This window comes from Lissotriton vulgaris, chromosome 1_1, assembly GCF_964263255.1.
Source record: "Lissotriton vulgaris chromosome 1_1, aLisVul1.2, whole genome shotgun sequence".
In the NCBI taxonomy this organism is placed as follows: domain Eukaryota; kingdom Metazoa; phylum Chordata; class Amphibia; order Caudata; family Salamandridae; genus Lissotriton; species Lissotriton vulgaris.
In genome coordinates this window covers 157,757,527-157,785,192 of record NC_141685.1, presented here as the reverse complement: position 1 = coordinate 157,785,192, position 27,666 = coordinate 157,757,527, and the positions used below count along the sequence as shown (strand labels likewise).

Genomic DNA, 27,666 nt, shown 5'->3' with positions numbered 1-27,666 from the left:
TTTAGGCGGGCGCCATCTTGGAGCGTCCCGACGCTCGAGCTCTTTATTGCGACGCCTACTTAAAGTCGTCCTCTCCCGCGCAGCGGGACCGCGCAGTGGGACGCCGTCGCTTAGCCGGAGTCGTGCCAGAGTCCTGCCCGTCTGCGCTCGTCCGCGTCGAGGAAGCGTGAGCGGGGCCGGGACTCTGGCACTTAGTCATCATACCACCATGCAGAATACTTTGACGCTCAGGTACAATCGCGCCGCTCTTCTTTCAATTAGAGAGAGGCTCTCGGTGTGTGGTCATGATCCTGTGCACCCGCTGTCGGGCCCTTATGACTGTGCCTGTGGCAGTTTGTCACTTGATACCCCCTCTGGGGTGCGCTCTGTGGAAAGGAATGCCCCAAGTACACGTACTAATATTTCTGAGCGTGTACTTAGCATATGGAGTCTGAACGTGAGATCGCTGGTCAAGCACCATCAGTCCTTACGTGATATGATCGAAAAGGACTCTCCTGACCTCATCTTCATCACTGAGACTTGGCTTCAGGATGCGGACACTGCAATAATCAATCTGGCATTCCCTTCCAACTACACAGTGTTCACTCTTAACTGCACTTCTAGAGGGGGCGGCATAGCTATGCTGATAAAATCTTGCTTCCCGGCTGAATGGAAAGCTCTTGACTTACCAGCGTGTGAGAGCGCTTCTTTTAAAGTAGCCAGTCATCAGTTTACTCTTAGCGGTATGCTTATTTACCGCCCGCCAGGGAACGACACTGTCTTCAAGGCCGCTCTTGCTGACGTGGTCAGCTCTTTAGCTCCAAGATGTGCTAATTTTAACATCGTAGGCGACCTCAATATCCATCTTGATCAGAGGTCATCAGCACCTATTAATACCTTCCTAGCGGACCTTGAAGCCATGCAATTGAACCAACTAGTTACCTCCCCTACCCACATAGGAGATCATATCCTTGACCCCTTCTTTACTACACTGGAGCGGGCTAAGGCTTCTGACCCGATGGTGGTAGGCTGGACTGATCATCTGTTGGTTAAAGTTTCATGCCCTATAGATGACCCACAATTTAAACCTGTGGACAGACTGATCCATAAAAGAAATTGGCATAAGCTCAAACTTGAGGAGTTTTTTAAGATCTTGGAGGCGCAGCCCCTGGGCAATCTGCTGAATGTGGAACAAGGATATGAGCAGTTTCGTAACTGGGTCCTAGCCGCCCTTGACTCTCTTATACCGATGCGCTGGTCGAAATGCCATGCTAAAGTTCCCAGCCCATGGTATAATGATACTCTTGCCGAGCTTAAGAGAACGTGCCGGCGAGCTGAGAGGGCGTGGAGGAAATCCTTTGATCCCACCTTGAAATCTTTGTATTTTGCCCAGCTTAAGATCTATCACAGGACAATCTGTCAAACCCGGACCGCACACTATGCTTTCGAGTTTCAGAATAGCCCCAAGCCATCTAAATTAATCTTTAAGGTTCTCAAAGACCTTATGGGGAAACGGGCCACCTCGGTGGAAATCTGCACGGACTCTCACTGTGAAAGTCTGGCATCCTTTTTCGTGGAGAAAGTGCAGGCAATCTATCGAGGATTTACGTCATCTGTGCCCGGTGCTGAGCAAACTGGTGTGATGGCTACGGTTCATGAAACCCTGTCCTCCTTGCCAGTAATGTCTGACGAGGTTTTCGATACTCTGAGCCTCAAAATTAAATCCGGCTCTCCATTAGATCCGCTGAAGCCAGAGTTATTCAAACTTCTTCCTCCCCTATGTCGTGAGCCTATATTTGATCTGATCAATTTATCGCTCACATCGGGTGTGGTCCCCTCTTCCTGGAAGCAGGCAGTGGTCAGCCCAATTTTAAAGAAGCCTAACCTTGACCCCCTATTACCAGAAAACTACCGTCCCATCTCCCTTCTGCCCTGGACCGCTAAGGTTACTGAGGCACACGTGAACTCCATCTTGTCCGCCCACCTTTCTCGTAATAACATTCTAGACGAGACCCAGAATGGTTTTCGTGCACAACACAGCACCGAAACTGCACTGCTCTTTATGACCGAGCACTTGCGAACTGTGCTAGATGCTGGGCAAACAGCGGCGCTCCTTCTGTTAGATCTGAGCGCCGCGTTTGACACAGTGTCTCACGACATTCTGATCCGGCGGTTGGAGGAAGTGGGAATTGAGGGGTCTGCTCTCCAATGGTTTCGCTCTTTTCTCTCGGACCGTTTTTTTAAAGTGGCTATTCCACCTGGTCAGTCCTCTTTCCATCCTCTGGGGCTGGGGGTTCCGCAGGGCTCTGCGTTGAGCCCTACTCTGTTCAACCTATATGTGAAACCGCTTGCTGGAGTCGTCAGACAATGTGGCCTAACCATGACATCGTATGCCGACGACACGCAGCTGGCGGTGATACTCAGCGGTGATCCTGAGGTGAACGCTCCCAGATTCCATGCAGGACTCATAGCCGTGGCAAATTGGATGCGAACTAACTGTCTGCAGTTAAATGCCAAAAAAACCGAGGTCCTGATTTTAGGAAAACAGGCGGAGCTCTGGGGAGACCAGTGGTGGCCTCCAGAATTGGGGGTGACTCCTATCCCAGCTGCCGAAGTTAAGAACTTGGGAGTCTGCTTGGCATTGTAGTTAAAGTAGAATTGAAGCAGTACCTGCGCTGAAATAAATGATAAAAAATGTACTCCATGCACATTCCGATGTGAAGAAATAGTAATTCCGAATACCATGAGAGACATGCAGATAGGATTGTACCACCACATAATTTAAGCAGGCCGAAACAGAGGAACAGAACTTGAAGGAAACACGTCTGGAAGAGGTGCAGGTTATGACGTGCTGAATAAAAAACACTTTGAAGTATTATGAAGATGGCAGCACGTTTCCTCACGTCGTGCCGGGTGGTTAAAGGCACAGTAATGTACTCCATAGCTAAAGCGCAGTGACATTGACGCTAAAGGCACGTCATCGACTCTTGTGAGGCTGCAGGCAAAATGAACGCGCTGAATGCACGCGCTGGTGCCACATTTAAATGAACTGATGGCGGTTGAACTGCCGAGGTGAACAGGCAAGTTAACAATAAATCTTTTACCGTTCGTAATCCAAATGCTTGACCTACCAATTCATTTTCCATGTCACGCTGCATATAGGAAAAACATATCAAGAACAAAGTGAAAAGCTCTTCAAATGCCTTCACTTCGCCCAGCTGCCCCATAAATCTGTAATCACCAGACAAGCAGGGTCGGAAAGGGCACAGCAACAACAGATTGTGACAGATGAAACCCATAACTCGGGCGGGTTCAGTAATGAAACCTTTCCTTTTAGAAAGTTAACACTTTAAGTTGCAGGAATCCATGGAAATAAAACACACTGAAGGCTTATGAATGAGCAAGTCAAGTACAGTCAGGCAGTCTCTTTTGAATCAGTCAGGCAGACTCCTTTGAATCAGGAGAATGAATTTTAAAATAGGAGCAGAGGCTTTAAAATCAGATGCAGCAGTAAATAATTTAAAACTTCGAAATAAGTAGAGAGCTCACCAAGCTTAAGTTGATGTTGGCAAGCCAAGGTGAGGCTGACCGTTGACAGTTGGTCACTGGTGGGGCATGGGCAGCCAACAATGTATAGTTGCAGGTAAGTGCTTGGGTTCTTAGTTGCAGAGTTAGAGTTCTTAGATGTAGTTGAAGACTTTGAATGTAGAAATCCTTTAAAATAGCATCCACGCAGGGTTTGAAGTCCAAATCGTCGCCAATGAAATAATGTAATAATCTTCATGGAGTCAAGGTGTAGTTCCAAGTTAGTATTTATTGTAGTTGAAGTTACAGATGGTATAGGTGAACCAAGATGGTAGTTAAATGGTCAAGTAAGTAGGTAAGTTAGCCCCACCAGGAGCTGTCCTCCTGGACACTCAGCCTTCCATCACCAAGTGAAGGCCCATCTCATAGCCAGCATTCTATGACATACATAGCATTCTAAATACAGACAAGCTGGAAAGCATGAGAAGACAGATGACAGATAAGGAGATTAAGAAACACTTTACAACATAAACTCTTCTGGAAGTGTATAACAAAGGTAACTCTTTAGGAAGCGTATAACAAAGTTAACTCTTTAGGAAGTATACATGACAAAGGTAATTCTTTAGGAAGTATATATGACAAAGGTAACTCCAGACACCTTCTTCCACGATGCTTTCATGTTCACACTGGATCAGCTCAAATGCCAACTCCCGCCTTTACCTTGCTGCTCATTAAGGGCCTTACTACGAGTGCGACGGCCCTCATGATCGCCGCACTCACGGTGGCGGTCCAACTGCCACCATCCTGGTGGTCTGACCGTCGTATTATGAGTGTGGTGGTGGGACCCCCACGAGGCCGCCAGCCCGCGAGGATCAAGGATCCCGCTGTGGAGGCGGCCTGCAAATACCCCGAATATGTTGGCAGTGCCGGTGCCGACATCGCCGATCATATTACGGTCTGCATATCCACCGCCCTTTTCATGGCGGGGACCCCGCCATGAAAAGGATAAAGGACATGCAGGTAAGGGGGCCCTAACAGGGCCCGGCCGATTCTGCTCCTGGGGTTGCATTCGGGGGCACATGTTGCGCCACCCCATGGAATTGCGCCCTTGTTCCTGCACAGTGTGGCATGCATGACATCGTGCAGGAACGTGCTGCAGGCACTCTTAAGGTGGTGGTATGCTGTTTAGGTTCTCTAATGAGCCTAATACAGCCGCCGCGAGACCGCTGCTGCACCGCCGACCCACCCTGGATTTAGGTCATAATCCGGCGGCGGCCTCTCAATGGGCTTGGCAGTCTGCCTGGTACCTCCGCTGTGGTAGTCCCATTGGAAGACCGCCACACTCGTAATAAGCCCCTAAGTCCCCTTCAACACATTTTACAGCCCTCCGAGCTCAAGCATTTCTGGATCCTTCTAACCTGGAAGACTGGAGCATTATCCCGAGTTGAGGTGGATTTTCTATCAGCGGAATATATATCCATCTCCCTTGAACTATTGACTGATTCTGAACTGAAAGACAACCTAAAAAGTGAGTCTTTGGTTCTTCCTAAAGTAGGTAAAGTTAGGATCCTGTTGTATTTCAATCAGCAGCTCCTTCCAGGGATTTCTATAAAACAGAATGAGGGGTTAATTCCAATCGCCCGTCTTTATATTGTGCACACAGATATGGCAAACAAACATTAAATCATGTCATTTATTATTCAACGATATCAGTCATTTATTCCTTATAGAGAATCCATCACAACCAAATTTTAACTGAAATATCCCCCAATCCAACAGATGTGTGCATATTAATAATTGCTTTTGTTTTTCAACATTTACAAGATATTTGACTTATTGTTGTCTGTCTGAAGGCCAGGATGCTACTTTGTGACTCAACAGGGCTTTGGTAGAGCAGGAGGAGGTGTCTGATGTCCACAGGTGAAGTCTCATTTCTCCCATCCCATATTTCTTTTATCCAGGTTTACCTCATTCCATGTCCTTCAGCTCCTTAATCCCTTCGATCTGTGCACTCACTCTACAGGGTTCATTGTTAGCTGTGGCAGGGGGCACTCTTGAAGCATGCACACAGCAGATAATGGCCTGATAGTGAAGAGGCCACGGTTGGCAGTACGGAGCTCACACGCTTCATTTCAGAAGCTCACCTGGGAGGTACTAACTGAGGAGGTGCACAGGAAGGGGCCTATTAGCTATAAACAGAGAGAGTGCACAGGTGGGTGCTTGTGAGGTATAAACAGATGAGGTGCACATTTAGGTACCTATGAGGTACAAACAGACCAGGTGCACATATAGGTACCTATGAGGTACAAACAGAGCAGGCGCACAGGTAGGTGCTAATGAGGTATAAACAGAGGAAGTGAAGAGGCAGGTGCTTCAGTGCCTCTGGGACTATATCTGCTGCTAGGCCCTCTTCCTATAATGCTGGCTCCTGCTCCTTTTACAACACTTGCTGCAGACATGGGGCCTGATTTAGAGTTTATCGGACAGGTTATTTTCTCAAACATAACAGATTCCATCCGCTTTATTACAAATGCCACAGGATATAATGCACTTTTAATAGGGTGGACGGGACACCTGCCACATTTATGACAGAATAAACCATCCGCCTAAATATAAATCGGTCGCATGGCAGACATTGTGTCCAGTGTCTTTTCAGTGTTGGAAAGCATCCATTTTATCAATAATAATAATAATAATAATAATAATACCGAATTTTATAAAGCGCGTACAGTTACCTCAGTAGAGGTGTCCGGGCGCTAAGTGTGCAGTGCAAGCAGACGCATGATGAGGCAGAGGGAGAGGACGCTCATTACTCAAAGAGCCACGTTTTCAGTAGCTTCCTGAACGTGGCTTCAGATGGTGCCAACTGTATAGCCAGTGGTAGAGTGTTCCACAGCTTCGTCAAGCTGGCTGAGAAGGTCCTGCCCCCCATCCGGGCATGCCTAACTCGAGGGACACAGAGTTGGAGCAAGGAGTTGGAGCGGAGATGTCTCGACTGAACACATCTGGGGAGACGAGCCTTAAGGTAGTAGGGACAGGTTCCATGTAAGGCTCTAAATGCCGGGGTTAGGGCCTTATATTTAACTCTGCTAACTACCAGAAGCCAGTGTAGTCTATATAAATGCAGAGAGACGCGTTGCTTGAATGGAATACGCTTTACCAGTCTCGCAGCCGCATTTTGAATGGTTTGTAGCCGTTGGATCAGATATTTCGGAAGGCCCAAGTATAAACCGTTAGCGTAATCCAGCCTTGAGGTGACCATAGCACGGATTACCGTTTTACGGCATCCCTCTGGCAAAAGCCGGAAAATTTCCGTAAGTTTCTCAATTTACTTAAACATCCACCGACCACCTGTTGAATATGGGGCAGAAAGGATAAGCTAACATCCCACTGTACTCCCAGGTTTTTAGCCTTAGTACTGGGGGTAGGCGCCGTGCCCATCTCTGTAGGCCACCAGAGTTCCACAGAGGGCTGAGGGCCTTTCCCAAAGAAAAGCGCCTCGGTTTTTCCGGCGTTCAACTTCAACTTGTTAGTGTTCATCCACCTAGCCACGTCGCGAAGACAACCCTTGAAGTTAGCAAATGCTGCCTCTGACGCCTCCGCGTAGGGGAAAACTAACTGGGTGTCATCGGCATATGAAATAGCCGTGACACCCCAGTTAGAAATTAAAGTAAAAAGTGGGGCTAAGTAAATGTTAAAAAGCAGCGGGCTGAGTGCCGAGCCTTGTGGTACTCCACAGTCCAGGCGCCTAGCTTTGGACACAAAGGTCCCCAATGCTACCTTCTGGTAGCATTGGGTAGACAAATAAGAATGAAGCCATCCGAGCGCCTGGTCTTGTAGTCCTACCTCCGCCAATCGGTGCAGAAACCTTCCGTGGTCAACCGTGTCAAAGGCGGACGATAGATCCAGGAGCACCAGCATAGCAGATGCCCCTGAATCCAACGACCACCTAACTGACTCGGCCACCTCAATCAGGGCAGTCTCAGTACTGAAACCTGCCCTGAAGCCCGATTGGGTTTCATGCAGAATTTTATTGTCCTCCACAAACCTATTTAGTTGTCATTGGATCAGTTTCTCCAACATTTTGCCAGGAGCCGCCAAGTGTGAGATTGGTTGCAGATTACTAAGATCTTCCGGATTTCCATTCGCTTTCTTTTTCAGAGGAAGCAGTGTGGCATGTTTCCAGCAGTCCATAAACACTCCCGAGGAAATCGATGTATTCCACACATGCTGGAGAACGGGCACAATTGACTCTGCCATCAGACTCCAGAGCTTAGGTGGACAGGGGTCATCAGGAAACCCGGATTTACATCTTTTTATTTCTTGCAGGGTCTCAGGTAGCGAGATCGTCTGGAATTGACTTAGGAACACCAGAGGACAGCTAGCCTCGGCCATATCGTCTTTTTCCATGGATCTTGGCAGGGAGAAGGAATTGTAAACTTTCTTAATTTTGTTATCAAAAAATTCTGAGATGCTATCACAGAGTGCTACCGAGGGGACAACCTCTGTCTCGATACATCTAGGTTTAAAAAAGGACTGTACTATTTTAAAAACTTCTTTGCTTGATGCAATGATAATGATGGTGCAATGGCACAGTATTATCTCACCACTGCTGTGGCTTGCAGTCATAAGGCCATTATGAATGGTCTAAGTTGTGTGCCAAAATGCCTGTGAATAGTTAATCAAGAATGTTTAGGAGGGAGATGGGTCTGTATGATGTGCAGGACTAGGGGGGTTTCCAGGGCCTGTGAATAACCGTTATTACTGTTTCTCTCTTGTGTCAGTGAGCGTATCTGTGTCCCCAGAAGAGTTGTTTTCACGCTTATCTTATTTATGCACAAAGAGTTGGAGTTTTTAGGACTAAGCAGCTCTTTCAACAATGTTAGAAAACAAAACTAGTCAGATGACATCTGCCAGTTGTACATGTTTTGCATGTGTAGAATCACACACTAGTAAATGCAGCACAGGCAAGCTTCGCCTTGTCAGTTTGTGAATGACTGCTAACTTGTGAGCAAGTGAGCATTCACAGACCCCAGTCTAACTCTTTCTGACACTGGAAACAGTTAGAGTTTCACTTCAACAAAATGCGGGAGTAACTCTCCTTCCAGGGTAGGAAGAGAAATGGATCACCCTCTAAACGTGGTGGCGAGTAGTGCTATACGGTTCATTGCACCAATTATCAGGGCAAAACTGGGGAAATGGTACAATACACTGGGAAAATGGCATGTGAAGACAATGTGACATGACATTCCTACACGTGCTTTTACACTTTTTTTGGGCTGTTTGTGTCCAGTTTTTGTGTCATACATTCCAACAAATGCCTTTACCACGTATGCCTTTACCACTTAACACCTTTACCACGCAAGTCTTTACCATGCATATGCCTTGACCATGAATAATGAAAGATTTACAAAAATGGCCCTGTCGGTAAAGGGTGGGTGCCCTTGAGCCCACCCAGGGCACCCACATGATCGTTTTTGGGGGCCAGGGGGGCTCCCAAAGCCCCTGTGATGCCAGTGGGAGCCAGCATTGTTCCTACCCGTAGGGAGCAGCTTAAAATCCTGCACTCTACGGGCAGGAGCAATGTTTTCATGTGTTTCTCTGCCCGCTTCATAAGCAGTGCATTGTGGGAAGTGCAAGTTAAAGTTAGCCCAGCTAACTATAACTGCTCAGTTTCTATGGTTTTGTGTGTGTAAAATGTGAACCTAAGGAAAAGGCCCCTGTAGCCTTTGTTTTTTTCTGTGTATTTCTAAGGTTTTTGTATGCTATTTCCTACCTATATCGTCCCTGCAACCTTTGCTTTTTTCAGTGAAAATATCTATCTAGCTATCTCTCTCTCTATCTCTCTCTTCGAGTCTCTATGGTTCGCAAGTAAACTTCCCCAAGGAACAAGGCTCTTTATGCCTTAATATCTTGGCGGGATAGTGTACTTTGTTTGCAGCACATACAGGAGATCGCCGTTTCTCATAAAGTTTTCTAAACGTTATGACATGGCCTAGAGTATACAGGCACCTATAATGCACCGGCAGCCTCTTGTAATTAGCTGTGTTCAAATTCAGTCCTGTTAGTTCAGTTCCCCCGACATCGCCATCGCCATCCCGGACGGGTACAAGATCATCAGGAGGGACCGCATCAACCAGACCGGAGGAGGCATCTCCATCGTCCACAAGAACACCATCCGCATCTCGACCGATTCCAACGAGACCTTTGCCACAGCGGAGCACCTCCACTTCCAGATACACACCGACCCAAAGACGACCCTCAGAGGCACCCTCGTCTACAGACCCCCGGGACCACGCACCCAATTCAGCGAAGACATCACGGACTTCATCAGCCCGCACGCCCTCCCCTCCGCCGACTACATCCTCCTCGGGGACCTCAACTTCCACCTGGAGAACAACAAGGACCGCAACACCGCCGCCCTGCTGGAAAACCTCGCCAACCTCGGACTCAAGCAACTGGTCAACACACCCACCCACTATGCCGGCCACACGCTAGATCCCGTCTTCTCTTCCAGCAAGCACATCACCTTCAGCCATGCCACCGACTCCACTGGACCGACCACAGCTGCGTCCACTTCAGCTTCAGAAGAACCACGACCCACCACCACCCGCAACAGGTTCCTCACAGGAGCTGGAGCAAGATCACCACCGACCAGCTCACCACCTCCCTTAGCCAGAGCCCACCCGCCAGCACAACGGACCCCAACGAAGCAGCCCGCAACTTCACACAGTGGCTGACCGCCTGCGCCGACGACCTCGCACCACTGAAGAACCCTCCCAGCAGACCCAGAAGCAAGAAGGCCTCCTGGTTCACCGGCAAACTCAAGTACTCCAAGAAGAACTGCCGCACCCTCGAGAAAGCCTGGCTCCTCGACCAGACCACAGACAACATGACCGCCCTCAAACAAGCCACCCGCAAGCACCACCAGCTCATCCGCACCACCAAGAAGAAATCACTGAAGGAACGACTGGACAACAACGCCCACGACAGCAAGGAACTCTTCAGCATCGTCAAGGAGTTCTCCAACCCCTGCACCGGCAACAACGACATCACTCCTTCACAAGATCTCTGCGACTCTCTCGCCTCGTTCTTCCACCGCAAGATCGCCGACATCCACAACAGCTACGGCGCACCATCCACGCACCCAACCCCCACCGCCACCCTCCGCACCTGGACCACGGTGACCACCGAAGACACAGCCCGCACGATGAACACCATCCACTCCGCATCTCCGACCGACCCCTGCCCCCACCACGTCTTCAACAAGGCCGACTCCACCATCGCACCCGACTCCGGAACATCATCAACACCTCCTTCATCACCGCCACCTTCCCGGAGAGCTGGAAGCATGCCGAGCTCAGCACCCTACTGAAGAAACCAACAGCGGACCCCACCAACATCAAAAACCTCCGCCCCATCTCGCTCCTCCCTTTTCCTGTGAAAGTCATCGAGAAGATCGTCAACAGACAGCTGGCCGCCTTCCTCGAGACGAACGGATCCCTCGACCCCTCGCAATCCGGTTTCAGAGCCAACCACAGCACCGAGACCGCCCTGATCGCAGCCATCCGACGACAGCCTAGCCCTGCTCAACAACGGGGAAACAGCGGCACTCATCCTCCTGGACCTCTCTGCAGCGTTCGACACGGTCTGCCACCGCACCCTAATTCAACGCCTCAGCAACATCGGCATCCAAGAGAAGGCACTGGAGTGGATCATCTCATACCTCGCCGGAAGAACACAGAGAGTTCGCCTCCCCCCCATTTCGATCCAAGGCCACCGAAGTCATCTGCGGCGTACCACAAGGATCATCACTCAGCCCCAACCTCTTCAACGTCTACATGAGACCTCTTGCAGCCATCGCATGCCAACACAACCTCAACATCATCTCCTACGCTGACGACACCCAGCTGATCCTCTCCCTCACCAGGGACCCCGACACCGCCAGAACCAGCCTACACGAAGGGATGAAAGACATCGCCGAGTGGATGAAGAACAGCCGCCTGAAACTGAACTCGGACAAGACGGAAGTCCTCATCCTGGGACCATCGCCCTCTGCCTGGGACGACTCCTGGTGGCCTCCCGCCCTGGGCACCGCTCCCAAATCAACAGACCAAGCATGCAACCTGGGCTTCATCCTGGACTCTTCCCTCTCGATGACCAGACAAGTCAATGCCGTCTCCTCATCGTGCTTCAACACCCTACGCATGCTCCGCAAGATCTTCAGATGGATCCCGACCGAAACCAGGAAGACGGTTACCCAGGCACTCATGACCAGCTGACTGGACTATGGAAACACCCTCTATGCTGGAACCACAGCCAAGCTACAGAGGAGACTCCAATGCATCCAGAACACCTCCGCCCGACTCATCCTGAACATCCCCCGATACAGCCACATCTCCGGCCACCTGAGGGGCCTGCACTGGCTCCCCATCAACAAGAGAATCACGTTCAGGCTCCTCACCCACGCACACAAGTCTCTCCATGACCTGGGCCCCAAGTACCTCAACGACCGACTGACCTTCTACACGCCCACCCGCCAGCTACGATCTACCAGCCTCGCCCTCGCCGCCGTACCATGCATCCGAAGAGCCACCGCCGGAGGCAGATCGTTCTCCAACCTGGCGGCCAAGACATGGAACTCCCTCCCCATCCACCTTCCACTGACCCAGGACCATCTCGCCTTCAGGAGACAACCCAAGACCTGGCTGTTCGAGCAGTAGCGGACCCCCTCCCCCAAGCCCCTTGAGACCCTCCCGGGTGAGTAGCGCGCTATACAAGTGTTATGATTGATTGCTTAGGCACTGCCATGCCCCCTCGATGGAACTTCCCGCCACTGATGTGCTGATAATCATTTCCAACTCTAAAGCAGATGTATTTCACGAGTAGATCAATATCCAAAGAGTCTTCACTCTTTCATACAGCATCCAGCAAGGCTAGATGACGGCAGTAGCCAGTGTGTCAGGGGCCCAAGTGAACGGAAAGGAAAGGAAAGAAATGCCGACTTTGGTCCCTGTTTGAACTGTGAAATACAGCAATAATTAGAGTTCAGTGGGCCCTAGTGCCACTGCACCTGCTGCACCAATGGAAGCTACGCCTCTAGTTTACGTGTTGTGTTTAAAAGTTGGAGTGCAGGATAAACAATCTGTGTTTGAGATAAAAATAATGATTTCAAAGTACAGTTTTTACACTGAAAATGGTATCCTACTAATTGATTGTGAATACATAGAAAATTTACTGTAATCTACATTGATAAAGACAGAAAGAGTGCTCCCACAAAGAAATACACATACAAAGAGATGCACAGATCCACAAACACACACACCACACATGAACACACAGACACCTAACAACCCATAAACACATAAATACAAATAGAAAAAAACACGCACCCACAAACAGGTATTCAAATAGATGCACACAAACATGCACACATAAACAAACACACAGGCTCAAAGACACTCACACACGTAAACCAGCACACACCTCATTGACACTGAAGTAAATAGGTAATAACGAGACACTGGCAGGCAGGAGCGTGGCTTGGGCAGTAAGATTGCAGGGGGTGAGCTGTAGATTTTCCATGAATGACGCTGATGACTTTTCTTATCTTAACAAGAATTTATACAGCGCACGTTCACCCGAGGGTTTCTTGGCGCTAACCAACATATTCAGAAAAACCACCTGACGAGGGGCCCTAGAACGATTAGGCTAAGGTCTGGACAAATAACCAGGTCTTGAGTTTCTGCCTAAACTGTAAGAGAGTGGTACAGGAACGGATCTCTTGGGTGAGAGAGTTCTACAGTTTAGTGGCAAGTGTGGCAAACCTACGGCCTCCTTTCCGTTGGAGTTTGTAGTGAGGGACAGTCAGGAGGATTTGTGAGGCAGAGCGCAGGCTATGTGTAGGAATATATCTAGGGAGGAGTGCCTGAATAAACTTGGGGCTACGTCCATGGAGGGACTTAAAAGTTATACAGGCAGTTTTAAAAAGTACGCGCTGTGTGATCGGTAACCAGTGCAGTTGATTCAGCAGGGATCTTGCTGATTGCCACCGTGGAATGCGGTATATAAGCCTAGCTGCCTGGTTCTGGGCCATCTGAAGGAGTTTACCCAAGGCGATAGGAAGGCCCAGGTAGATGGCGTTGGCGTAGTCCAAATGTGATATATAATGTTAAAGCACATTATACGACAAGTAGGGTGCATGAGAGGGGCTAGCGGGGCAATCGAAAGGAGACACATGCGGAGTGAGAGAAAACACGTTATTTTGTAATACAACCACATTGTTGAAGACTTCCAAAACAGAAAGGGAAAAGTGTTGCGTGTGTCTGTGTTGGTGTATAGATAAAATCTCCTGTTGAAATGCGACAGACATCTCACCATACCCGACTGAAAGCACCTGTGCCCAACTATTTAGTGAGATGTAATGCCCCAAATACCACCCCTGGAAGCTGCGCCCCTGCTGGCGTGGCAGAGAATGACACCGGTTCTAGGGTCTCTACGGCAGCACACAGGATGGGAGCCTAACTTGTCCTAGTGCTCTGGGGGGTGCCGTTCCCACTAAATCTTCAGCCCGATCTTGCTTGGCCAGGGATTAGGGATAGCAACGCCATAACTTACGACACACAGTGGGTCGGTAACAGGCAGGAAGCTCTGATACTTGCTACTGTTTAGCCCACTGGGCAGATGAGATGACCATGTCCCAAGAGGGGCTACTGCCCGCTAGATTAGTATTCAAGGATCACAGACTTGATCACATCCGTCCACAACAGCCCCTCGACAGAGATCACTGAACGACCAGAAGGGAAAGACAACCTGAGGCCACAATGTGATTACTGCTCTTTTTTTTTGGAGAGATGTCCAGGGAAAGATGGCAGTAGGAGCATGGCTGCTGCTTCGCCGCAGCCATGTATAGTACATCCACAGATACCGTGGTTTCACATGCAGGCCTGCTCAATCAACTGCAGATCCCTGCCAAAACATGCAGACGAGATTTGGCTCAATCTCGAAGCTAACTCTTGGGATGCCATGTTTTTAACCGAATCCTGGTTGAAATAAAGTTCCAACCCTGATGTAGGTCTGGCCATCTCGGATGGTTATAGTATGGTAACAGCTAATCGTGCCGGTAACTGGCGGGGGTGGGCTTGTAGTAATTCTTGGAAAGGATTGGGACATCTCGTAAAAAATAATTGATTTGGCAGGATCTTTAGAGGCAATCTCCTTTAGTATTAGATTCTCTCCTGCTTCCTCTTATGCGGGCCTGTTCTTCTACAGACCCCCAGACTCCCTGCCCTCTCATTGGATGGAGTTGTTTGATACAATTGCAGAATTAACTTAAAATACTCAAATTTCCTTGTTCTTGGGGCCTTCAATGTCCATATGTAATGTAATGTAATGTATGTAATGTATAGGCATTTATATAGCGCACTACTTACCCGTAGGGTCCCAAGGCGCTTCGACCGCTGCGAAACCCTTCCTGGCTTCCCTGAGAGATGGTCCCTTAATGGTTATCTCCAGGGTGAGACCAGGCATCCCCGGCGGTGGGAGTCAAATTGCCATAACACAGGGGATACTAACAACAATAGGAGGGAACAACTAACATTTAAACCAATATATGAGTCCAGAGGTCGACATGATACGCTCAATAGAGGCAACTTATTGTGCCTTTTTTCATCAGTTCCGTCTCTGGAAAAAGTGACAACTAAAGATATTGATTCTGTTGGATTCTTAGAAAATCCAGATGGCCAATTAACAACAACAATAATAACACTTGCCTCCCCAGCCATAGATGAGCAAATTATAAGGCAAGAAGACACCTTCCGTAAATGGGGAATATTGGTTAATAGAATCATGCCAAAAGAATATCCCACACCGCTTTTGAAAGCCTTAAATCTGAATGGTCCAGAAAAAGGCAAAAAGGGCCTCCCCACCTATTCGGTTCTTAGAAATCCAAATCAACGTATAGATAAAGGAGTGCTAGACCAAACAAAAAAACACTACCGATAAAACGGAAATTGGGATAAATGATTTATGGATTAAGAGTGCCCTACATGGAAATAATACCTATTGACAAGCAAAACATGAAAAAACAGTTAAAAATACAAATAAATTCACTACGGAAATAACAATTTGTTCATGGAGCGTAAATGGTATAACTAACATTAGTGAATTAACTGAGCTACTTAAGCACTATCAAATAATTTTGCTACAAGAGACCTGGGCAATAACCCCGATTATAATACATGGTTATAAAGGATACTACATATCTGCTATCAAGGAAAGCACTTATGGACGCCCCTCAGGCGGGCTAGCAATTTTTATTTCAATTGATCTCAACGCGGAACGTGCTGAAATATTTACAAACAGTACGAAGCTTCAGTCTATATTAGCGAGGTAGTGGATGTACGGACAAAAAAGATCATTGAAGCTGGTTAATATATATATCCATCCTACACTCATCTCCAGGAAAACCATGTGCGCTGCACTGTCCACGTACCTGCTTGAGCAAAGGATTGAGGACCCCTTTATGGATTTTATTATTTCAGGAGATTTCAATCTCAATCTTTTAATGCCATTTACAAGGGACGAAGTAAAGCAATCGCAAGACCACCAATGGTCAATCCCGGTTCAGGTAACAGACCCTTTGAAGAAACAAGGTCTCCAACAATTGGGTATAAAGTTTATAAAAGATATGGAAGCCTTGGGGTTACGAACACTCAATGGAAGATTTTCAACAGACTCACCGCCAGCATGGTCCTATTACACCCACGGTACTAAATCCCGCATAGATTATACTATGGTATCACTAAATATCTTTGGCAACTGTACATCATACCATTTAAAGCAAGTCTTGGAGAGTGATCATAGTCAGCAAATCATTACCACAACATTCAAAAATAAAAATCACCAAATCTATCTAACAACTGTAGGTCAAATTGGAACCGTTAATTATAAAAAGTTAATTTGGGAAACAGAATCTCAAAACAACCAACTAACAAGCGATTTGGCACTAAAACGGCTACGGGAATGCAGCGAAGAGGCACCATTTGCATCAGGAATCGAACAATGGGCCAGTTTCACTGCCAGATTGCCTACCAGTAAAGGTAATCCCAATATCTTTAGAGAAGGCCAAATGACTCAGGTAATAAAAAGGGTAACCAATATTAATCTTACACACGCAGTGCAGAAAATGAAATGAACCAGAAATAGATTAAGGAAAGAGCTGTCTAAATTCCCAAATAAAGAAGAAACTAGAACTGCCCTGAAAGTGGCAAACAACATTTAAAGAAGATAATATGGAATGAAAAAACTGAAGCCAATAACGCTCTCTGGACTCATATATTTTATGCTAGTAACCTACGAAATTCGAGGGAGTTCTGGAAGATGGTTAATATCCTAAATAGGCCGGATAAAGTGATAGTCTCGGGGCGTGGCTTGGACGCCGATCGGGATGGCGGCGTGAGCTCGCAGCTCCGCGCGGAATCCCGCTACTTCTCCTGTTTTCGGGACCCTAGGCGACCCGAAGACGACGTTCCTGCCCTCTGAAGTGTAAGGGGACAGCTGGGCGCAATCGGGGAGTCGCTGGGGGACTGCTGGCCCCGAGAAGATTGAGAGAAGAAGCGGCCGAGGTGTTGCTGAGGGTGAGAACAAAATGGCGGCGAGGAGGTCGGACGGCTCCGAACTTCAGCCCTGAACCAAGTTGTCGCCGAGTGGCAAGAGATCCTGCACTGGGCAGCCCGAGGCACTAGGATTGGCGGTGCTGTGTCCTGAGACCAGGGGACGCTGACCTGATTCACCCAGGAGCTCGGGGACCCTCGTTGGCCACCGCCCTGAGACTTATCCTTCCCCCCTCAGGCCGGAGGGGGGTGACGGAACGGAGCTCGTCCACCTGGCCATTGTCCCTGAGAGCGTCGGCGGGGACATTGAGCTGCCTGGTGCCCGGAGACCGGCACAAAATCACGGGCGTGCCCGCAAGAAGGGCGACAGGACTTGTGACGCAGCACCCTGGCATGGCGGCGATCGGAGGGCCGATGCCCGGGAGTCGCGAGGGGGACTCAGTGACATCAACTCGGCTGAGTGAGAGTCCCTCCCCGGAGCTTGATCAGGAACAGCGGCTGAACCGGCGTTTGGATGCCATCCTTGATGCGATCACCTCCACTAAGGAAGCATTGCACAATGACATTGCCCAAGTGGCCACGGGCCTGGGGCTGCTTCGCGCGGATCACGCGAAGCTGGCGGACAGGGTCAAGGACCATGACCAGCTGTTGCTGGACCTGAAGCCATCGGTGGTGACCGCGGAGCACAGGATCACGGACATTTTGGCCCGACTGGACTCACTGGAACGGAGGGCGGAGGATGCCGAAGGCCGCAATAGACGGAACAACGTGCGGGTCGTAGGCCTGCCGGAACGGATTGAGGGGGAGGATGCAGTGGCCTACATGGAGAACTGGTTCCGCACTGTGGTGGCACCGGAGGGGCTTACTCCTTTTTTCACTCTGGAGCGAGCTCACCGGGTGCCTGCTCGCCCGCCGGGGCTTGGCCGCCCCCCCCGACCGATGGTGGTGCGGCTCCTCCACTACAAGGACCGGGATCTTCTCATCCAGCGGGCCAGGATGTCGGGCCCGTATGGGGTGGAGAACAGTAAGGTAACGATCTTCCCGGATTACACTCAAGCGGTCCAGAAAAACAGGGCATCGTTCCTTGCTGTGAAGAAGGAGCTCAGGGAGGAAGGCATCCAGTACTCCTTGCTCTACCCAGCCAAGCTGCGGATCATCATGGACGGTACTACGCACTTCTTCCAGACTCCGGACGAAGTTTGGCATTGGCTCGAGTCATATAGAGCGGGGACGGACAGATCACACCAAAGTAGGCGAGACCAGCCCAAGCAGCCCCGGGTGAGGCAGTCACAACGCATCAGATCCCGCAACAGGCGCTAGCGGGAGAAACGGGAGGCTCAAATGGCGGCGGAGAAGAGGGATGCGCTCGCAGCAACGGCGGCCATTACAGGGTCGCAACAGAACAGTGAACGGGCTGAAACGGACTCGGGAGGGGAAGGCAGCAGAACAGGAGAGGAACTTTCAGAGGCGGAAAGTTCGAAGGGGCCGATAGTGACCCCACAGACATCGGATGGTATTTTCTGCGGCTGAGGTAGAACTGGGACTTGATCGGGACTTCATGGTAGGGTGATATCCTGTTGATGGAGGGCGGGTTGCCGGGAGGGGGAGCTGTGTGCTTTGGAGGGGATGAAGGTGCGGGGTGCGGGCTCCGCTAGCTGGGGTCGGCGGCGACTCACCCCCCTTGGGCCCTTAAGGTCGACTGTGGTGGAGACCACAGGGTAAGAGTGTGAGAAGTTGGTTCAAGGTTTGGATGGGGGCGGCCATTGGGTTTGTGTGCTCTGTCCTGGGGAGTGGGGTTTGGGAAGAGTTTCAGTTTTGGGAATGTTCGGGGGGGGCAACTGCAATGGGGGGGCCATGGAGTTTTGTTCTTTGATTCGGACTGTACGAAGTTGGCATGGGGACGTTACCTAACTTGAAATGCCTAACGTGGAATGTCCGGGGGCTGCGGACCATGGTGAAACGTCACAAAGTACATGCATATCTGGTACGCAGGGGGGTTCAGATTGCTATGCTCCAGGAGACTCATCTCACTAAAAAAGAGTGCGCTGCCTTACAGAAAAGATGGCGGGGCCAGGTGTTTGGCACCACTTACTCAGCGTATGCCAGGGGGGTGTTGATCTGGGTGAGGGCGGGGATACCCTTTCAGGTGCTGAACCAAGTAGTAGATCCGGATGGCAGGTTTGTGGCGGTGGAGGGGAGGTTGTATGGACGGGATGTGGTTTTCTGCTGTGTCTATGCACCGAACACTGACCAAGGCCAATACTTTGATAATCTCTCGGGGTCCTTGGCCTCGTTCCTGGCGGGTCCGATAGTGTTAGGGGGGGACTTCAACTCGATTACGGATGTTGCTCTGGATAGGTCCCATCCCCCCCTGGTAGACTCTCCGGTGCGCAGGCTGGCCGCGCACAGGAAGGACTGGCAGGAATGATGGGGGTTGCTGGATGTCTGGCGGGAGCGGCACAGGGGAGCCAGGGATTATTCCTTTTATTCCGCTCTCCATGATCTACATGTCAGGATCGATTCAGTGCTTTGCGGGGGATCCCTGGCCCCATTGATTACCCATGCGGAGTACCTGGCTAGGACTATATCCGATCATAACCCCCTATTGGTGCATATTCAGTGGCAGAGAGAGCGCTCAGTGATACCAACATGGCGGCTTCGGCCGGAGACGCTAGAGGACTCTGTGTTCAGCGATGCGGTTCAGCAAGGCATTGACAGTTATTTCGGAGTGAACGAGGGCACGGCTGCGAGTAGGTCTATTGAATGGGATGCAATGAAAGTGGTGGTGAGAGGGGTGTGTCTGGGTAGGTTTTCGAATGCTCGTACGACTGTGCTGAATGACCTAATAAAAGCAGAGGAAACTTTGAGGGACTTGGAGCGCCGCAGGCCGGCTAGGCCAGATCTACAGGCCCAGTTGCTGGAGGCGAAGGAAGTGGTTGCCACCGAGACGGAACGTTTGAGGTGCTATGACTATAGTCAATACATCATCAGGGCACACGCAGAAAGGGACAAGGTGGGTACCCTCTTGGCCAGATTAGCTAACCCGGAACTTAGGGGCTGCCCGATTCTCGGCATTAATAATGCGCAGGGAGAGATGGTGTACTCCCAGGCAGCGGTGTTGGAACGATTTAGGGGGTATTACGAGGAACTATACCGGAGTCAGCTGGGAGTGGGGGTTCAGGACATCGCGGAATACCTGGGGGAGAGGCAGCTCCCGGTCCTGGACGAGGACGACGTGAGGGAGCTGGGTAGCCCGATCACGCTCACGGAAATACGGGTGGCCATCAAACATATGGCCCGCAACAAGACGCCCGGGATGGACGGACTGCCAATTGAGTTCTATCAACAATATGTGGACAGCTTGGCGCCCAGGCTGCTGGTGGTGTACACGGAAGCCTTCGAGACGGGGGCACTGCCGGGGTCCATGCGGGAGGCCTTGATTGTACCGCTCCTCAAGCCTGGCCGGGATGCCGCGGATGTGAGGTCTTATCGCCCGCTGTCCATGCTGACGATGGATTATAAGATCCTGAGCCGAATCCTGGCCACCAGGCTGGCCCCGCACATGACGGGTCTGGTACACGGGGATCAGGCCGGGTTTATACCCACGAGGAGCACGGCGCTGAATATCCGCCGCCTGGTGGGAATAATGGACGCCATCTTGGACGGGGAGGGAGTACCGGCGGTTCTGTCCGTGGACATCGAGAAGGCCTTTGATAGCTTGGAATGGCCTTTCCTGGATGGAGTGCTAGAGAGGTTTGGCATGGGCGAGGGGTTTCGGAGGTGGACGAGGGTCTTATATACCTCGGCGACAGCGAGAGTACGATTGGGCGGCCTGGTGTCTGCGGCGTACCCAGTGGGCAGGGGAACACGACAGGGATGTTCTCTTTCCCCCTATTGTTTGCCCTGGCGATGGAACCCTTGGCGGTCCATGCGAGGTCAGGTGACCGATACGCGGGGATAGTTAGTGACGGGCAGTGGCATTATATATCGCTATACGCGGATGACTTGCTTCTGTACCTAGCTGACACCTCGGGGGCATTGGTTGGAGCGATGGACCTGCTGTCTGAGTTCGGCCGGCTGTCTGGCCTTAAGGTCAATTGGGCGAAGACTTGTGTGTTCCCGCTGCGAGCGGGTTCGCCAGCCCCTAGCAGCGATTTGGGTGTAGTATGGGAACCCTCTTGCATCACCTATTTGGGTGTCCGCATTTACCACGCGGCTGCGGACCTGTTGGAGGGCAACATCGGCCGCTGTGTCCGGGCGCTGCGGGGAAGCTTGTCTTTCTGGTCGACCCTCCCGCTGTCAGTCCTGGGCAGGATAGCACTGTTGAAAATGGTGGCGCTCCCCCGCTTCCTCTATTATTTTCGAACGCTGCCTGTCTGGATTCCCCAGGGGGTGTTTAGAGAACTGCGGTCAATGATAATTGGCTTTCTTTGGGGGCACGGCCGCCGTAGAGTAGCCCTGAGCACGCTACTTCGCCCCAAGCCAGAAGGGGGCATGGCTGTGCCCGACCTCGAGCTGTATTATCTTGCAGCGCAGTTACAGGTCCTTACACAGAACGTAGCCAGGGTGTTCCGGGGCCCGGAGGAGGACCGGGATCGGGGAATGCAACGCCACGTGCTGTCCTACATCATCATGCAGCAGCGGCTCGAGTTACGGGCCCTCACTATGGAAGAGCGGACGCTCCGGCTGTGCTGGCAACGGAGCCTTCGAAGAGCGAGGGCATCGCGGCCTTATGCCCCGGAGATCCCGATCGGGATGTTGACGGCATTGCCGCACGGAGGAGATTGGTCCCCGTTGCTGGATTGGGAGGAGGCGGGACTGCAGGTGGTGGGCGACTTGTACATAGATGGGGCTTTGGCGCCGTTCGAAGTGCTCCGGGACCAGTTCGGGCTGCCTGCTGGGGGCTTTCTCCTACACGCGGCAGTGGTGGCTGCCATACAAAAACACTGGAAGGAGGGGCTCCTGGAACCCACGACGACTATGGCGTGCCAATATGTGGTGATGGCGGCTGGTACGTTTAAAGCTGTGACGTGCCTCCATAATAGGATGCTGAACGAGGGGTTGGAACCACTCCAAGGGCTCAAGGCTAAATGGGAGGTGAGCATCGGCCGGCCCATACCGGATACGGCATGGGGTCAAATCCTGCGACGCACGTGGAAGGGCACTAGAAACGCGTGTTTTCAGCAGGTGCATTTCTATGTGCTCCATAGGGCCTATTTAACTCCTGAGAAATTACAGCGGTACTTTCAGGTGCCGGATGCCTGTTGCCCGCGGTGTTCGTCCCAGGGAGCGGACATGGACCACTTGTTTTGGGGTTGCCCACAACTGGGGACCTATTGGGCGGAGGTAGGGGAACTTCTGAATGAAGTGACTGACAGGGAGGTGGAATTCGACATGGCGGCGTGCCTATTGCTCTGGTTCCCGCATACTAAGCACACCAGGGTGACAAGCAAATTCATAGACCTGGGACTGATACTGGCACAGAGGGAAATCTCGTGGCATTGGAAGTCCAGGGGGGGACCCTCGCTGCGTAGGTGGAAGAATGAGCTGCTGCGGTGGTCTGACTGCGAGAGTGTGCTCCGGATGAAGCAAGCTGTAAAGTTGGGGAATGAGAAGGCATTGGATGCGGCGCGTGCATGGGAGTTAGTGGTACAGGCTATGCGTGATTCTTTGGTAGAGGATGAGGATGGCGAGACTTAAGCCGCTGGACACCGCGGGGCGAACACAGAAGCATAGCATCACGCACTGTAGTGGACCAATCCAATTTGACGGGACGAGGCACACACCTTAGCAGTTGCCAGGGGGGGGGTTTTGGGGGGGTTGGTTGTTGGGTGTTTGGGGAGGGCCGGAAGCCATTAGAGGGTCGCTTGTTAGGGCCTTGGATCTACTGGGACGGTGGTTACTATGTGGAGGGTAGAATGGCTGGGTAGAGCGGCCTGGTGTGACGACCCATGGCGCCTAGGGCAGGTCCCGACAAGGGCGACATCACTGACTATCACTGGGATGGCTGACGGGAATGTTGTTGTGGGTGGGGGGGTAAAAGCAGATACGCAAAACAATCTTTCAACCAGGGTCCCTATGGGACGTGCACTGTGATATGTTCCTCTTGAGCGATATAACATGCCGCCCGGCCTCCGGGATGCGGGCTGAATGGCTGTGTACGACTGGGAATTCTTATTGGACGGGGGGATCTCACAAGTGTACTGGCTGATTAATTGTATCCTGTGGTTTACAAACTCTGCAATAAAAATATATTTAAAAAAAAAAAAAAAAAAAAAAAAAAATAAAGTGATAGTCTCATCAGTGTTGACTGAAACTAAATGGGTAAATTTTTTAAGCCATCATTTAAATCCACATCCAGCAGTACAGGGAATTGAAGACCATAACACATGGAAGGAAACTGCAATAACAAATCAAGAACCAGTCATGGAGATAACACAGGAGCAGATTGTTAAACTAATAAAGAAGCAGAAAGATGGAGCACCAGGACCAAATGGGATACCCTTTTCTGTATACAAAGATGAACTGGAAACATGGGCCGAAGTACTTGTAAAGGTCTTTAAAGAAATAGTTAGTAAAGGGGAGATACCTGAAAGCTGGAGAGGCTCCTTAATATCCCCAATTCTTTAAAAAGGAGACTGGGCGCTTCCTGAAAACTATCGTTTAATAACGCTACAAGACACTGATGCAAAACTTTTTGCAGCCTATCTGCTAACAATCTTATCTGACTTTTGAAAAAGAATAACATCCTTCCGCCAAACCAAACTGGCTTCATTAAAGGGCTTGGCACATCCTCTAATATCCTGGCACTATCTATTTTAATGGAAAAGGCAATCTTAAAGGGCGAATCACTGTTTCTATGTTTTGTTGATTTTAAATCAGCTTTTAACTGTGTCAACAGAGATCTTTTATGGAAAAAGTTACAAGCACAAGGGATTCCTCAGCCTTTAATACACCTGATCAGTCTCCTGTGTACAAAACCCTGGGCCAAAGTTCGTATCGGGAACGGCTGATCATTAACTGAGGAAATACCAACGCTTGGTGGTGTGAAGCAAGGCTGCGTATTGGCACCTTTATTATTTAATCTGTTTTTAACTGATCTAACGGAAGCATTGAACAAGATAAATGCCCATCCACCGAAACTTGCAGATAAGCACATATCAAATTTCCTATATGCAGATGATGTTATTCTTCTAAGCAGAACAAAGGTAGGCTTACAAAGGTTAATTACACGTATACAGGAGTACACAATAAAAAATAAAATGGTAATAAATTAATCAAAATCTAAAGTTATGGTTGTCTCAAAAAATCCAAGAAGGAAATACAATATGAAATGGTTCTTAGGTAAGGAAAAACTGGAGGAAACTAAAACCTATAGATACATAGGACTGGTTTTTGATGACAATGGTAGCTTTAAACCCCAGAAATTGGACATCGCCCGGAAGGCGAACTCCCTAACAGGTGCATTTGGTATGATAAAAAAATCCACCAGCAATTTAACCAACCAGCCGCTACTCAAAGTCAAATCTGCAAAATTGTTACCTTCCCTAACCTATGGCAGTGATGCATTGAACGGAAAGGACGCAATAACAATAAACAAAGAAATCTCGAAAACTTTTCGATCCCTTTTCAGTTTACCTAAAAATGCCTCACAGTACCAAAGTAGACTAGAATTTGGCTTGAACAACCAACTACATTCTCGGATGGGTAACACAATTAAAGTATGGTATAGGGTAAAAAATGACAAGGACAATTTAATCTCAAAGCTTTTATGGAAAGAAGTAGAGGGCAATAGTAAATTATCTGTCTGGAAGTATCTCGAGAAGGCTTTGGATGAATTTGGGCTTAAGGAGATTTGGTTGACCACTATTTCTCATGAATCTTTAAAAAAAATTGTAAATAAGACAACTGATATTTTATCTGTAATAAGTGACAAAGAGTCCCTGGTCAAAAGGAAACATGCTTGGTCTATAATAAACAGTTACAAAAAAAAAAGAGTCCGCAACAATATTTGAACACAACTTGGACTTGGAAATATAAAAATATATTCATGAAAGCCCGGTTCGGAATCCTGCCCGGAGAATCTCATGCACTGCCATGGAAAAAGCTTGAAAATAATGTATCAAGTCGGCTGAGTAACACAGGAGAAGAAAATATCATACATCTATTGTGCCTCTGCCCAGAACTAAAAAATGAAAGATTAACACTTTTAGAAAGGCACTTCAATGAAAGATCAATAAGGACATGTAGACAAGCACTAATCCAATGTCTTTGCTTGGAAGATATACATATTAACTCTGTCCTCTCAAAATTCTTAACAAGTGCATGGAAAAAACTGGAATTTTTAAAACATTAACTATTATACTGTTTATATTTCTGAATTTTTAAATTATGAAATTATCGCTTATTTTTTTTTAAATTATCGCCCTTTTACTGTATTATTGTAACTGAAATTTTATATTGTGCATTCTCTTTTGGTAAAGATTTTAAATAATAAATCAATAAACATATCACTCACTCACTAAATGTCCATATGGATAAGGATAACTGTTCACTGGCCCTCCAACTGGCTGACACTCTCAATGGGCTAAATCTAGCACAAATGGTGATTGCACCTACCCACGCAGCCGGCCACACGTAGGATCTGATTTTCTCCAACGAGCATACCATGAAAGTGCTAGATCCTTTACCGATGACCTGGACGGATCATTATTTAGTTCCCTTTACCCTCACTAGTTTAGTCTGCACTAATCAGTCCAGTCTGGAGGCTGAAGAGTGAAGACATTGGAGGAAGGTTACACCCAAAAGTATGGGTCCAGAATTACAGGAAACGCTCCCATTACTTATAGGACATCCCAATCAAGATGTGTCTGCCTTTGATGATTGGATTATCTCAGCCCTTGATAAAGTAGCCCCCATCAAAAGCTCGAAACCGGCTAGGAAAAAAACATCAGCTCCATGGTTTTCGCTAGAACTCCGCCATGAAAAAAGCCGATGTAAGCGACTTGAGCGTCTATGGCGAAAAAGTATGACCTAGAGGCTAAGAACACATATAGAATAGCACTGAAAAGATTCCACAGGCTAAAACACAATACTCTGAAGGAATTTTTCGCAGATCAAATAAAAGCCTCAGACAACTCCTCAAGAGAAGTTTATAAGATTGTGCAGGGATTTCTGAAGCCACAAGCCTTAAAGAGCACGATTACCCCTTCAGCTAATCTATGTGAAGAGTTAGCTAGTTTCTTCGAGGACAAAATTCAGACTATCTACTCTTCTTTCCCCAAGATAGTTCCAGCAAGTCTCTTAGTCAAGACACTGCCTACGATCAAGCATGTGAAGAGCTAGTCGGAATTTCAGCCCTTTAGCCCAGAAGCCTCTATGCTGGAACTTTATAAACTTAAGTCCGGCTCACCGGCTGATACCTGCCCACCTAAGTTTTATAAACTCCTTACTTTCAGGCTGAACCCACTCCTTAATTTTATCTGGAATTCATCTCTGAAAGAAGGCATCTATCCTCCAAGATGGAAAACAGCTTTTGTGCAACCAATCCTGAAGAAAGAAGATGCAGACCCAGCAGACCTAAAGAATTTTAGACCTATTTCACTTCTCTCTGCCCCGGCTAAGATACTTGAGAAGGACGTTCAAAAACAACTGGCCAAATCCTTAGAGTCTCACAATCTTCTGCATGACTCTCAGTCGGGATTTAGGACTGAGACGGACTTGCTTGAAGTGGCAGAAACTATAAAGGAAACAGTGGACCAGGGTAGCTGTGCGATGTTGGTGCTGCTGGACTTGTCTGCAGCATTCGATACTGTGGCACACCAGATCCTCCTGTAAAGATTTGCGCTCCTGGGAGTGTCGGAGACTACCTTGAGTTGGTTCTGCTCCTTCTTGGAGGGACGGTCCCAAAAAGTGTTCCTACGACCACACGTGTCCTCTTCCAGCCCCTCAGTTTGTTGAATCCTGCATGGCTCAGCCTAGAGCCCTACTCTCTTTAATGTATCTCTGGCCCCTTCAGCTCCAATCATTGAACAACTAGGGGTGAAGGTCATATAAAATGCTGAAGACACTCAGCTTGTGTTCTCCTTCAGGGAACACTCAAAGGCTGTATTTATAAATTTTAGGCGGTGTATGCTGATAGCGGCATGAAGTTAAATGCAGATAAAACAGAGGTTATTATTTTTAATCAAGCCTCTCCTCCCAAGCCTGACCTTTGGTGGCCTTCAGAGCTAAATCCTCCACCTTCTCCGGATACATCAGCTAGGAACCTTGGGTTTAGGGTTGATTCCAATCTAACTGGCAAATCTCAGATCTGCCAGGGCTCTTCCACATGCTTTTGGAAGTTGAAAGCCTTGAGAAGATTTTTACATCTTCTGCCGATGGAATGTAGAAAGTCAGTGGTCCATGCATTAGTCATCTCACAGCTGGACTATGCAAATAGTCTGTTCTTGGGTATGCCAGATAACCTAATCAGGAAACTGCAGACTATACAAAATGTAAATGTAAATGTAAATGTAAATGTATAGGCATTTATATAGCGCACTACTTA

General features: G+C 49.1%; 2 protein-coding genes across 2 annotated transcripts in view; one reads left to right on the top strand and one right to left on the bottom strand.

The window, feature by feature from the left end:
* The window catches only part of LOC147737938 (uncharacterized), a 129,657-nt gene that overhangs the window by 5,121 nt on the left and 96,870 nt on the right, over nt 1–27,666 (bottom strand). The gene's annotated exons all lie outside the window — the stretch shown is intronic.
* Nucleotides 209–24,141, top strand: LOC147737939 (uncharacterized). The gene is made up of 2 exons (XM_086957704.1): nt 209–1,939; nt 24,019–24,141. The coding sequence occupies exons 1-2, from the start codon at nt 209–211 to the stop codon at nt 24,139–24,141; spliced, it is 1,854 nt and encodes a 617-aa protein (XP_086813830.1).